The 15,450-nt window shown below is 44.4% G+C and overlaps 1 protein-coding gene across 1 annotated transcript; it reads right to left on the bottom strand.

Moving 5' to 3' along the window:
- Positions 1–2,990: 2,990 nt before the first annotated feature.
- Positions 2,991–7,417, bottom strand: LOC310776807 (leucine-rich repeat and fibronectin type III domain-containing protein 1-like; the record flags this gene model as incomplete). Its single annotated transcript, XM_083636992.1, has 2 exons — positions 2,991–3,891; positions 6,039–7,417. 2 exons carry the CDS (start codon positions 7,415–7,417, stop codon positions 2,991–2,993), a joined length of 2,280 nt encoding a protein of 759 aa, XP_083493118.1.
- Between the last annotated feature and the right edge of the window lie 8,033 nt (positions 7,418–15,450).

The raw sequence follows: 15,450 nt of genomic DNA, 5'->3' as shown, positions 1-15,450 counted from the left end.
GTCAGTTTTTTTAACATCTCTCTTGTCAACACGCAAATATACGGTCAGTTAAATCAGTACAGTATTGACAAAATGTTAAGTAGATTGTCATGGGGTTAGATACCTTATTTGGCAATGGGTCAACTTGAACCAAAATTGAGGATGCAATATTTTTGTGTGTCCATTATATAACTGCAAATAACTTATAAACTTCCCCCCAAAAAGCCACAATACGACATATGTATATAATCTGCATTGACAGAACAATAATGTCTGTATGTCTGGTCATATGGTTAAAATGGCAGCATTCACAAGAATCTGTGAGAATCTAATCTACTAGTGGAACACTTTGCTAGAGCCAGTAGAAACTTTCCCTCCACAGAAATATGATACAAAAAGTGTCTCAATTTACCTCACTCTCAGCATATACATCAGTATACTATGCAAGGATATTCTGGATGTACTATTTTGTCCTAGTTTTTCATAAAAAAAGTAAAACTAGAAATTATACAAGTAAATATATTTTTGGCTAATATCTTTTTATAATTAAATTAAAAACATGATGCTAAACTCCGGATCGGCATTTGACCTTCAGCATAGTTGGAATACAGTTGGTTGCAGTTGCCATGAAGTACTGTATATTGATATTTTTCACACCCTGCATATTAGAATAAACAGTATGGTTAATAGGTAAAGACTTATCCTTCTATTTGTACTGTGTTTTCAGATACAATATACTGGACTTCTCATCATAACAGCCTTATGATGCATGAAATATATAATGGAATCTCCTTTACCTCGTCAAGGCACAACTTTGCAGCCACTCAGAACTGCTGATGAGACACAAGACACTTTGTTTTACCCCAATGTTAGCCAGTTTGGCTGCTCTGGCCAATTTTCCAGACTGGGTGCAGTGTAAGCCTCCTAGTTAAGCAGATTTTATGTTGGGCAGAATGAATAGTGGTTGTAGATATGAGCGGACAGATATGATACTTCTCCTGTCGTGAGAAATGGCGAGCAGCATATTTCAAGAATGGAGGCCTTCAGTGCTTAATGGGAGGTTGAGCACTGAAAAAACATTGTGCGCCACAAATTGACAGCTGAGCTATTACACACTAAAATATATCTCCCCCCCCCCCTCCTCTCCCCAGCAGAATGTTCCAATCTTTTAACAGCGACAGATACAGATTCTGGTGAAATTGTTCACATTGTATATATCCATTGCTTTCGCTGAAAAGCGGTTAGAAATGTGATGGAAAGGCTTGAGGAAATGTGAGGCTGACCCTGGCTGCTCCTGGACAGACTCAGTCCTCTCACAATTGATAATGGAAGGAGAATGGACATCCTCCCATTTGAGTTACCTCTCTCCGGTCCATATTTCTTCTCTCGGTGGCCCGTACTCTCAGCTCAATCTTGGCCAGTGTGCTAAGCATAATCAGAAGGGAAGGCGAAGGAAATTCTCCCATCCACCCTCTAATAGCCTCCCACTGCTGTGCCTTTTTCAACATATAAGCCGTTCAGCGTGTCAATGACTAGAGATGAAGAGAAACGCAGCATTAAATATAAGATGCTTTTACAGGCCCACAGCTATTTGTTATTATTAAAGCAGCTCTACTGCAACCTGCAGCTAATTTGGAACTTCACTGATCTTTGTCTCCATCTAGTGGGACACAACCTATTGCACACCTTTATTAATAATGACTGGCTTCCTTCCATTTCATTCAGCCGTCATCTCCCTACTCATCATCCCACACCCCGCTCCACCCCCATGGCTCCACCCCTTGTGGTTGTAGAGCGCCACTGAAGTGCGAGCCTTATAAATAGTCTCTGAGAATAAAATATTAATCGACTTGCGCAGATCCGCCCCCAAAGGCCAAAGCAGGACACTGTTTGGTGGTAATACGCTGCGCCTCTTCTGCAGCACAGGAAGAAAATGCCACTGGTAACACACACACGGTACAGTTATCCCACACACAAAAACGTAATACCCTCTGCGCGGGATAAATGGTCCAAACTCTGACATACTAAATAGGGAGATATGTGATGACACAGGTTTTTAATGTAAAAACTTGCAGCCAACACCCAAATGCTTTGTAAAAAGTCATGTGACATATGACTTACTTACTTACATAGTTAGTACACATACACCAATGTTTTAATATACTTATATATGTCTTTTTTGTTGTTGTCTTTTTATCTAGACCAGCCAGATACAGTACCGATTAATATACAGTCACATCTGGAACAATACCTATTAATATCATACAGTCCAACCATCAAAGAGGAATCAACGTTTTGCAGGTCCATCCTCTCTATGCTAACATTAGAAATCGGCATGTGTATAATTCTTGTATTTTATTTTTTATTTATTTTTTATTATTGTATAGACTGGTGGTGATACTTGTCCTTGTATCTCGTGTCTTCTGTGCAAAAGTTTTTTTTGAAAGAACCCAAAACATGATTGACATACAGGATACCTGGCTGTTCACTTTACAGTGTGATGTGTTTTTTGTTTGTTTGTTTTTTTGTTTGTTACACATAGATATTTTTTTTAACAATTCAAAGAGAAACAGTCACATCCAAATGCCACACCCCATGGCATGTCACAGAAAAAGGAAAAATCAAAAGTAACGCTCCCCATAACAGTGGGGGAGGCGATGATAGAGAGAAAGGTTTATGACTACAATGAGCAGCATCCTCCATTCGTACATCTTTTAGAATAAGGCACTGCTGCAGAAAGAAATGACATGGCCAACAAAGCTCTGTGGGAGTATGATGGGGAGGCAGGGTGAAAGGAGACTGTGTTGTTCTCCAGAAACTCACAGAAAGTCTGCACATGTAAGTATGCTTGATCATAGTACAGTATGCTGTGGGCAGTCGGTCCGTGTGCTTGTGTGTACAGTATGTAGACGTGTGTGTGTGTGTGTGTGTGTGTGTCAGTTTGTGTGTGTTTGCATGTATGTGTGTCTGTGCAGCTGAGTGACAGAGCCGTCGTGGCTACTCTGCTTCCCTCACACCGTGCTCTCGAGCATCCACTCGGTGCTGCTGAACGTAACTCTCCTGTTGGCGATCGGCGAGGCCTCCGCGTCCAGATGGTTGGTGGACTTGTGCCACCTCGTCCTCGCCCTGCGCGGGTAACTGTGACTCTGAAATATGGAGTAATCCCCTCCGTCGAAAGAGAACCTGTGCCTAGTTCGTGCCAGCTCGTTGGGGAGCAGCCCCATGTTGGCCAGGGTGCTCTTCTTGTCCTTGAGCCTGGGGGCCTCCTTGGTGCCGGCGTTAGGGCCGATGAGACACAGGGACATGGTGGAGCCCGTCAGGCTGCTGTCCGTCTGTGTGTCCTCGGACGGGGGGCCGGAGCACTGGGCGTCCAGGCTGGTTCTCCTCTTCATTCTGTCCGTGCTCGGCGGAAGCAGCTCCACCTCCAGGACGGCAGTGGTGGACGCTGGGCCTTCCCTCTTCTCGTGGTCCACCCTCAGCACCAGAGCCATGCACTCTTTCGGAGCCTGGGCTTCGTGGTGGCCTTCCTCAAAAGGCTGCTTGGAGACGGAACGCTGGAGCCTCTGTTGGCTGCCGTTGGTCTGGGAGTGCATGCTTGAGCTGACCTTGGCTTTGCTCTCCTCCGGGCCGCTGTAGGCCTTGTAGCGGATCATAAGGATGATGATGAACACCAGCACCGAAGCCACAATTATGCCGCCGATAATGATGATCATAGTGCCCCCCAGGAACTGGCTGTGCATGAAGCGGCACTGGCTAACCTCGTTGGCCGTGTGAAACTGCACACAGCCGACCACACGCGTGGCCGTTAACGATGTGATGCCGTCGTCGTAAACCGCCAGCACGCAAAGGTCGTACTCCCGCCCCGCGGCCAGATCATTGATTAAGAAGGTCTTGCTGGTAGATGGGATCATTCTGCGGACAGAAGAAACACACAGTGGAGAGTGGTGAACGCGGAGAGGAGTCATCGCCTACGTTGCAACGCCTCCATACACTGATTTGCATAAGAGGTGTCAGTTCTACCCAGCGAAAAGGTAACTAACGGGGCCATCTCAGTGCTTCTCCGAATGAGCATTACGTTTCACATACTGGTGAACAAACACAACAAAACACCTCATTAAAGTTGGCTTATGAGAGACTGTGTTGAGGTATAAGGTGGCAGTTAGAAATGACTCCAGTGAGTTTGTGTCTAGAATGATACAAAGGCAAAGTGCAAGGTAGAAGAGGCTTACTGTGTGAGAGAGCTGGTGGCTGGTACCTTTATAAAGTATATGCCACAACACGTGCAGGGCCGTGGACAAGGCCATGATGTGGCATTTTGATGTGTGAACATTGTGGACTAAACAACTGTGGTTGTAAGATTAGATGGCTGGAACTAAAAAGGAGACAGGCACTGTCCTCAGGTCAACATTGGCGTTAATATAATTACAAGCTCGTTCCTTTTTCCCTAAAGAAATACTTTGATGGTTATCACGTGTCGGTAATAATGTACCACCTGAAGACAAAACAACAGCCAGGTCCGTGCCTCAACAGGAGTCAATTATGCAGGAAAGCAACTTGTTGTATCTGATTAGATCAAATCTGCAAGTCAACCACTTATACAGTATCAACTCACTCTATGAATATATAAATCCTGAAATACCAGTATACTGGATTCAATCCATGTGTGCCACATATTGAATAATTAATACATTAAATTTATTCTCATATTCAAACGGGTATTTTAATAAGGCCTGCAAATGGTGCTGTTAAAGCTTCATTAAAGAAAGAGAGAAAAATGAATCATTGAAACTCCATTTTGAGCTCATTTTGCATATAACAATCTTCACTCTTACACAATTTACAATTGTAAGTAACACTGGTTATTAGGTTTGCCATTCTTTCTGTATCTGTAGTTAATGTATTGCTTTACCACCAGCTGCCTACTTTGACCTTGTTCTTGTATTCATCTATTTGATGCAGCCAGCCTGTTGGTAAGTAACTACTGTACATCTACTAATCCTGTGTGGTTACCATAGACATAAATAATATGGAAGCTATCCCATTACATTTCTTCTCCCTGGCGGAGTTCAAACGTTGGCCGTCACCATCTTGGTTTTCCGTCAGCAGAGTGGGAAGGAATGGGTCGAGTCCTTCCGCACCTCACGTGAGATGGGAGAGCTGCAGCTCCGCCTGCTATTGGTCCGTGATTGGCAAGCTGCACGATCACTGGACAGGGGATCTGTCAATCACCTCCTTTTCTATCATCTATTTTACTCCAAACGGGCGAGTTATATAAAAAATTACCCCCCTACAGTTGTTATGAAAAGGTGAAATTAGCTATATAGACCAAAACCGTGTTTCGCCCCTAACTGGAAAGATGTTTAATCTTGTTACAAAGTCGGGCATTTTAACATGGGGAGATCTGCCTACTGCCCCCTAGCCCAAGTGGCCATTCGAAGAATTACAGCTTAAACAAAGACTTCCGCATCTTCCCGGGAAAGGGGGTGGGCTTGCCCACTGGTGCTTAGCCAATTAATGCAGACACACAGATAATGACTTAAAATGGAACCAGTTACTGCCAATGCTGTAAAATAGATACAGTAGCTATCCTATTGTTTAAGTTTTAATGATGCAGGAAAAAGGCCCTCTAGTCCTACAGGGTTTTGGAATTCATATATTCAGTTGGTGCCCGGGTTTAATTTAGATGCAATGGTGAGGATGAAGAAGTGAGGTGGCAACTCGACTAAATGGAGTGATTCATAACTGTTAAAAAGACACTTAAAGGCAAACCATGAATATCTTCAACACACTGTATATTTTATGCAACTCATTTTCACACATGGAAAAAAGATATCACTGCTCAGCTCAAAACCCCAAAGCCAAAGTATACTAAACAGATCCTGCTTATATCCGGACACACGTAATCATCCTGCATCTAGGGGGGGCGTGTCAATCCGCTCTAATCAAGCCTCATGCCATTCAGCAGATGGCCGTTCCAGATGTCTCACCTTTCCTCTAATCCCTCTCCTATCACCTCCCCTCCCCTCCCTCCCTCCCTGCGCCTCTAAGCCATGGCTTACCTGTACACCAGAGTGTCGTCTGCCGTGCTGTTGTACTGAATCTGGTACATCCTGATGCCGGGGATGTGGCGCTCCGACGGCCAGCGGATCACAGCGGAGGACGAGGTCAGCTCGGCGACCAGCACCCTCCTGTCCTGCTTGTCGTAGCCCTTGGTGTCGTTGCCAGACTTGGAGGAGGTGGTGATGTCTGAGAGGCCCGGGTCCTCGCGCATGTGGCCGGTGTTGTTGACAAACAGGGGCAGAGGTATCATGTTGATCTCCACGGCAGCTGTGGCGATGCCGGCGGCGTTTGAAGCCACGCAGTTAAACGCCCCGCTGTCCTTCAGCGTGGTGATGAGGATATCGAGCGTGCCGTTCTCATACAAGATGGTGCGGGAGTTGTTATGCACCAGCTTGCCGTCCGGGGAACGCCAGTGAATGTCCGGGTCGGGGTCTCCCATGGCTTTGCATTTCAGAGTGACGCCCTGCCCCTCCATCACGAAGGGCTTTGTGGAGAGATGCTTGGTGATCAGAGGAGGCTCGCAGATAAACTCCTCCTCTTGGATGGACCAGAAGTACTTGTCCATGAGATGGTCTGGCGAGGCGCAAGTCTCCAGGTCGTCCTCTCTGGTCAGCCGGCGCAGCCACAGCAGCTCACAGTTACAGTGCAGCGGGTTGCCCCCGAAGCTCACGGCCAGGGAGGAGGGGTGGAAGCCCGCCTTGGCGTCAGAGAGCACCTGGGCGTGCTGGAACAGGCTGTCTGGAGGCAGCTTCTGCAGCCTGTTGGAGGTCATGTCCAGGCGCACCAGCTTGGTGAGAAGAGTGAAAGTCCCGGCTCCGATGTAGTCGATCAGGTTGTGGTCCAGCGTGAGCGTGTTGATGTTGGCCATCCTGGCTATGGCCTCCCAGGGAAGGGTGTGCAGGTTGTTATTGGACAGATCCAAGTCCTCTATGGTGGCCACAAACTCGTCAAAGGAGGTCTCCGCCACATGGTGGATCTGGTTGTTTCCAAGGATGAGGTGGCGCAGGTTGATGAGGCCTTTGAAGTGGTCACTCTTGAGGATGCTGAGGCGGTTGCCGTCCATGTGGAGGGCCCGCAGGGATCGCAGGCCCACGAAGGCCAGGGGCGTGATCTGGCTGATGGTGTTGCGGGACAAGGTGAGGTGGACCAGACTGGTCATGTTGAAAAAGTCTTTCCTACGGATGATGGTGATGAAGTTGTCGGTGAGGCGCAGCTCGACGGTCTTGCGGTCGATGGTGGGGGGCACGAACAACAGGCCGGTCTTAGCACAGAGCAGAGTCAGCGTGGGGGAGAGGTGCTGGCAGATGCAGCGGCCGGGGCAGCTGTATCCCTTCACCAGCGCTGCACACAGCAGGACACACAGAACCAGCCGCTCCATTGTTGATCTCTTTCCAGGTCCTACACGTGAGACAGACAAAAGGAAATAGGAGAGACATTTAGCGCCTCCTACTGGCAACAGGAAATAACATGTTTCATACTTTGATGTATTCCTCCGTGCAGGTTGACCAGACATTTTCATGGTGTGCTCTACTCTTGATGTACTGAACATGAGGAGGCATACTTAACGAGTGTTCTCTAGCATCACATGAAGCAAAGAATCTGTGTGTGTGTGTGTGTGTGTGTGTGTGTGTGTGTGTGTGTGTGTGTGTGTGTGTGTGTGTGTGTGTGTGTGTGTAGGTGTGTGTGTGTGTGTGTGTGTGTGTGTGTGTGTGTGTGTGTGTGTGTGTGTGTGCGTGCGCGCGTGCATGCGTGTCCTATCTTGAGACCTGTTCGTCCGATCTACTTCACAATTGCTGGATGTATTGCTGGGGACCCAAAGATGTCCACTGTCGGATTTGATCCAATTTGGACATGCTTAGGGCTGAGTTAAAATAATTGATATCTCGATATCAAATCAATATTCATTCGAATTAACTGATACAGATTCCTAAATCCCAATATCAATATTTTAGTATAATGCCTTTCTTGTGGATGCTTGAAGCTCTAACCCCGTTAGACTTGTGTGGTTTGGGTCTTAGCGCAACAAGATCTCACAAACTCGCAAAAAATTATATTTTTTATAATGCACCAGGTTAGAGGGTTCCTTGTACGATTTACAACATTAGTTCTTTGAGAATCTCTTTCATATCCGAGCAAAATTGGTATTGTAACTGAAATATCGATATCGAACGGTATCGAATCGGGACCTTGTCCTTGTGTATCGGAATCGTATCGAATTGGGAAATCAGTGGCGATACCCAGCCCTAGACACGCTCAATATTAATCAACTTTAAATAAACACGCAAACAGCGCTCTGTGCAGCAACAGAACAGGCACTGCACTAGACAGCGCCCTGTGCAGCAACAGAACAGGCACTGCACTAGTTATAAAAAAAATATATATAGATCTTTGATTTAGCTCTAAATAAACATCTTAGCTTTTGAGAGCATGCTGCTCACACAATGAATTTGAGCTCTTCTGAAATAATGGCACATGGGTTGATTAAAGGCATTCAGAAGCCTTCTATACGCCTTATGATGGAATTAACAGAATGGATAATATGCCACCAGGCTGAATCACTGCTGAACCATGTCATTTTATGAATGATCACAGCATAGTTTTTCTTTGTTAAAATGATTTTTCGGGAGTTTAGCTCATTTGCCACATCCCCCCCACATAACCAATATACACTATGCCTTACCGGCACTGTCCGCACATTTTACAGTGAGCAGTCGTGAAGTTAGTTAGTATCGCCAATCACCATAGAATGGAGGGTAATGGTACAGCTGTTAAAAATCTCACGGCACCAAAATACATGTTGTGCTTCGGGTACTCACCACACAATGAAATATTAATCCAAAATGCACATAATCGGTCTTTTTGGAAGGAAAAGAGGTCGGTGGCCATGTTTGGAAAGTAGTGCCGCCGACCTCTTTTCCTTCCAAAAAGACAGATTATGTGCATTTTGGATTAATATTTCATCGTGTGGTGAGTACCCGAAGCACAACATGTATTTTGGCGCCGTGAGATGTGTGGTTTTGGCGGGTTTTTAACAGCTGTACCATTAGCCTACATTCTATGGCAATACTAACTAACTGTAGCTCACTGTAAACTGCGCAGACAGTGCCGGTAAGGCATAGTGTATCTTGCTTATGTGGGGGGGATGTGGCAAATGAGCTGAACCCCCGAAAAAGTGGACTATCCCTTTAAGTAGCTGTGCATTGTACATCTCTGCTATAATAACAATGCATGTGTGTTTTTCTGGTTGTGAACTCCATGTCAGGATGGAGATTAAAGGTAGAAAAGGGCACTTGTCAGCACTGCTCCGGGATCTTCATGACCTTTTCATGCTCTCTCCTCTCCTTATGCGTCTGAAATGCACTGCAAAATTAGACCGCAACCTGTCATGTAAATCATGGCAACAAAAAGTGAAGGTGAAAAAGGGGAAAGATACCTTGGTTTTAAAGCCATCCGATCAAAGTATTATTGAATGAATCTCAGGTTTTGAGGATGTTCTGATTCTCTGATCCCCATTTAGAAGTATTGATCTCAGTCTCCGAGAGCGCGCGCGCCTGTGTTGACGGGAGTAAAAAGAGATCCTCGGCATGTAGTAACCATAAGCACGGAACACAATCGGTGATGTGCTGATGTCATATCGCCGGTGATTTTGCCCTCTCTGGCATCAATCTTGATCGCTAATGCCGTAAGCTTCGCTGCTCATCTGAGAGCCTATTAAGCTGATGAAGAAAGGAAATGCGACGTGACTCTCTGTGTAAGAATATCATCTATTCAAGACGTACAGTAAGACTGGTTTAGTGGTTAGAGTTCACCCAGTAACCGCAGGGTGACAGTTCTGATCTCCCGTACAACCCATGCATCCATCACCAGCCATGTGTCCTACTATAGATCCAGTGCAGTGAGTTTAATTCAGTCAGGAAGAGCTCGCTATTGATTTCTAATGCAAGGAGTGTCCTTTTCTTTTCTTTACCTTTTTTCTGATACTTCATGTAATTTGTTATAACCGTTATAGAGCTCAACAGTCATGTGACGTTTGTTGCCCCAGAAGTGAATTCCCCATTCATTTTCTCCATAGACATTTAGAAAAATCCTTATATAACAAGTTTTAAGGCTTGAACCAAGTCAACCAGTCTTCCATAGAACCATAAAACATTTCACTTTCAGCAAAAACAAAAAATCAAAGCAAACAAATATATACCGTATATCAAATTTTCTATCTTTTTTTCCTGCATTTATTTTTTGTTTTTGCTGAAAGTGAAATGTTTTATGGTCACTCACGATTCTCTGGAAGACTGGTTGGCTTGGTTCAAGCATTAAAACTCGTTATATAAGGATTTTTCAAAATGTCTAAGGAGAAAATGAACGTGGAATTCACTGTGACTGTTGAGCTCTATAACAGCCAATTCTCAGCAGACTCGGTGTTGCCGTGCTCAGCGTGCTGACATGCTTAACACCAGCCACTGCTCATGACTCCATCAATCCTAGTGAAAATTATATATATTTCAAATTATATACTGTATATTGTAAATGTTACATGTACAATTCCATGGCAGGGCCATAAAGGGCTATTATCAACATGGAGGTCTCTCTGTCTTCCTCCTACTCTCTGTCTCTCTCATACCCCTGGCCTGCACATAGAGTGGGTATCTCTGTTTTTTTTTTCACCCTCGCCACACAACTTTAGTAATGAAAGGAAATATGAATGTTCAAGATAAGGAGAGAAGCGAGAAATTGCAAATGCATTACTGCCATTTGACTCCAACCTACTTTGCTCTTGCCAGCCACCAACCAAGGCAATTTCTAAATTGCCCTTCCCCTCTCTCTCTCTCTCTCACACACACACACGCACGCACGCACGCACGCACGCACGCACGCACGCACGCACGCACGCACGCACGCACACACACACACACACACACACACACACACACACACACACTGTCCCTCAGGTGCACAGCACATACTCACTGTCTGACAGACTACTGGGCACCTCCTTAACTATGAATACTGTCAACCAATCAGAGCATTCATTGAAACCTGGGTTTGTATGATGTAATTTTCTCTGGGAAATACAACAGGAGCGGATCACCAGAGGGATAGTTTCTCAAAGGGTGTTAATCAAATTTACACCACATTGACATTTCTAATAGAATCAATAGTCTGGGTAAATCTATATTAACATGCGCTTTGATAAATAATACCATGAGATTTAGTTAGTTAGTTAGTTAGTTAGTTAGTTAGTTATCCTTTATTTATCCCCTTGGGGAAATTCATCCTCTGCATTTGACCCATCCTCTACTAGGAACCTTCCTAGAACTAGGAGCAGTGGGCAGCCACTGTGCAGCGCCCGGGGACCAACTCCAGTTCTTTTTGCCAGTACCTTGGCCAGGGGCACTGACAGGAGTATTAACCCTAACATACATGTCTTTCTTTGATGGTGGGAGGAAACCGGAGCACCCGGAGAAAACCCACACGGACACGGGGAGAACATGCAAACTCCACACAGAAAGGACCTGGGACGGACCGGGGTTCGAACCCGGGACCTTCTTGCTGTGAGGCAACAGTGTTAACCACTGAGCCACCGTGCCGTCCACGCAATTTGGAATTGCAAACTCCATTGCACTGGACCTTTTTAGGCCTCCTTTTTTGCCTCTCCCTGTTTTGAATCGGTGTGCTATCGACTGTATAACCTTGATCATCACCACAGAATCACTCACCTCTACAAATTGAAAAAATATTTCGACTGGGCAACTTATTGACTGAATTCATATTGAGGTTAAGCCACTTCTTTGTGCAAAAAAATCTCACACCACGAGGTTTTCTGGATGAAGAAATGTCAGAACCCCAGAGAGAATGTATTTATTTAGCAAAGCCCCTTTCTTGTTGGCAGCTCAGTGTGTGCCTGGCTTGTCTAAATTAATTCCCCTCTTTAAGAAGCTGGGGAAAGTCACAACAATAAAGTAGGCTACAGCAGTGCTGCCTGGTCACATTTCCAATAGAACATGGACATTAGAGTATGGGTCTAATGGCGGTGGTAATTTGCTTTAATGGCTTTTCATCAATACTATAATCTTTGGTTCACTACGTACCTTTATTATCCAAGTTTGTTAAATTTCAATTCAATACTGACCTTGCTTGCTTGTGTTAGCATTCAGAATGGTAAGTAGGCCACAAAGCTCATGGTTTCTCAGAGGACCATCTGTGTCAGAGCACTTCCTGCCACACCGTGGAGGATACTCTATTGATCTCTCAGCATCTCAGGGAGGGGGAAACTTTGTTGCCAAGGCAACTCTGGTGTAGAATGTAGGTCTTTGAATTGCATTAAGATGATGTTGAGCTGCCTGAGAAGCGAGGCTTCAATCTGAAGATAAGGAGGGACGTGCACAGATGTACCAATGCCAACTCATTTCAAAGCAAAGGGCAGCGCCGCCTCTCATTTCTATTTCTGCTTTATTGCTTGATGTTGGTGACGCCACTAACCAGTTCTACACACCAGGGGAGTGGAAAGTCTGTGTCATGTACTCATGTTTTCTGCAACATACTGACAAAAAGCATCAATTTGGTATCAAAAGATAAACAAGATCTCATATGGGCGTCCGGGTAGTGTAGCAGTAGATTCGCTGCCTACCAACACGAGGGTCGCAGGTTCGTGCCCCCCGTGTTACCTCTGGCATGGTCGGGCGTCCATACAAGCACGATTGGCTGTGTCTGCGGGTGGGAAGCCGCGGATTAGGGGTATGTGTCCTGGTCGCTGCACTAGCGCCTCCTCTGGTCGGTCGGGGCACCTGTTCGGGGTGGAAGGGAACTGGTGGGAATAGTGTGATCCTCCCACGTGCTACGTCCTGCCGGTAGAGCTCCCCGCTGTCAGGTGAAACGAAGCGGCTGGCAACTGCGCATATGTTGGAGGAAGCATGGTGCTAGTCTACGGCTCTCCCCAGATCAGCAGAGGGTGGAGCAAAAACTAAACTAAACTAAAAACAAGATCTCATGAATGTTCACAAACTCACATTTAAAATAGGATAAAAATAAATCTACGACCACAACAGAAGAGGACACTGAGGCAGGTGCTTGTGCAATAGGTTGAACAGTCAGCCAACCACTTAAAAATGAATGTGTGGGACCATAAGTAAGTGCTTGAAGAGCATCTCAAACAATGCAGTAGAAATCAAATGAAAGCTACAAGATACCATGATGTTTAAAAGAGGATCAAGCTTTTCCAGATGGTGGAAGAACTCAGTCTATACTATTCCTAAAATCTGACATTTCATTTAAAGCTTATGGTACTAGCATCTGTGAGAGAATGAGAATGCAAATCACCATTACTTTGAAAGTTGATGCAACTTTAGAGAAAGTCATGTTAAAGGAAAATCTGCATCTGTCAACTTGTTTAAGTTGTAAGAAGAAGAAGAAGAAGAAGAAGAAGAAAAAGATGACGATGACGACAGGCTTGCCTCTTCTTTTGCTCAATTACACCCACACATCAACATTGGATGGGGATTTAACTAAGGCATCAATTAACTCTCCAGGATATTCTCAAATGACTGAAATGGAAAGGTGATATGTAATTAACAATTAAAAACAACTCACAATATCATATCTGCCCAATCTGAACCACAAGATTGTCACATTAGGCAGTGGCACATAGCCCCCCTACTTTAATTCACCCAAATGAAATCAACGGAGCAATCTGTGTTCCTTAACTCTCGTGAGAAGAATAACTTATAAACTTTCATTGAGAGGACATGAAACATTTGATCTTATGACTAGTTTGCATTTCACCTCATACAAGACAGGACACTGCTTTCAAGTCTGAAATTTAACTAGATTTGCGAGAAAGACTAACAACATTTCATCTTTTCGCCAACTTGGGCGCTGCTAGATGATGTCACTAGGTTGACTGTACAGTACATTAGGAAGGATTTTGAAATGACTCAAAACAACCACAATCCAAGTCAGAAACACAACAGTATTAAGCTGTGAGCCTGTTAGAATTCAAAATCTTTACTACCCAACACTTAACTAGCCTATATACTCCACTACTGTACTGTACTGTACTGTACTGTACTGTACTGTCAAACTAGTGACATAATCCAGCAGCTCCCTAGTTGGCGAAAAGATGCAATGTTGTTAAGCACCAAATCTAGCAAATCTAGGTAAATTTCAGACTTGAAAGCAGTGTTGTGTCTTGTCTGAGGTGAAATGCAAATTAACTAGAGTTATAGACATATGATCAAATATTTCATGCCCTCTTTACTGTACTGTATGTACTATTAGTTGGCAACGTATTAATTCAAAGTGAAATACTGTATACTTGATAACTGTGAGACCATGTGAGTATAGCTTCACAGCTGCATTGGGCAGCTAAAATACAGTAGAGATATGTAACAACAGTAATTATTTGTGTCCAGTTTGCTACATATCCCTCTCCTAGTTGATCTTTGTGGTCATTGAGTCTTATAATTCATTAGATTATTTTCGGGGCTCTGGGCCATTAGTTTAATTTGGCCACGATTTTCCGATGCCATCAAATGTCATATAGTTTAAGCTCACTTGGGCGTGTTTTGAATGTGACATTGACAACGGTCAATCATCTACAAGCAACCCAACAGCCTGCTCTCACTTCAGAACAGGCTGCTTCCACATTCCCCTCCAGCTACAGCAACGTATGGATATTTCCTCCACATGACTTTGTCAGCAAACAGTAAATGCCAATTAGAAGCTGTAGGCATTGAACTGTTCTCTGCCCCTGTGTGACTCCTGCCAGGAAGCAGGCATAATTATGACAGCCGGACTTCAGTGGAGTCAACCCTGTCTCCACCAGTAGATGGCTAAACCAAGCTCCACAGCCCCTGGGATTTTTCTGATCACATCTCTTCAAGTGGGGCATTTTGCATAGTAAATAGAAGAGCATTTGCATAGTCTAATTATGTCCACATAGAGATGTCTTCTCAATTACGATCCATTAAAAGAAAAACTTTCAATGGAGAAGAACTGCGAAGCGCAAGCCTACGACTGTCGCTCCATAGACTTTCATTCTAACAAAATTCTAAAAGAGCTTCCCAAAACAAAGTAGAGAAATCCTGCGTGACATTTGCACTGTATACGCATAGTCATAAATATCACTTAGTTGATTGAACTCTAGTTGCTTGAAATTTACGTATTCAGATTTATTTTTTGTGATAAATTTTGTATTGACACCATTCATACAATACACGCACATGACATTACTGATACAGGGTAACTAGCCAGGATGTGTGAGCTCTCTTCAGTTCCCACCCCCCATTACATATTCAGATTTCTAACTTATTACAGTATGATATAATATAGTGATACTTAATGAGATTTCGATGAAATCGGTATGACTTTATCACCGCAAACTGCAGTTATCTTTCATTTGAATCCGTTTTCTTCTTG

The sequence above is a fragment of the Poromitra crassiceps genome (assembly GCF_964638095.1).
Source record: "Poromitra crassiceps genome assembly, chromosome: 5".
NCBI lineage: Eukaryota > Metazoa > Chordata > Actinopteri > Beryciformes > Melamphaidae > Poromitra > Poromitra crassiceps.
The sequence above is the reverse complement of the archived record's forward strand: the minus strand, read 5'-3'. Positions and strand labels throughout refer to the sequence as shown.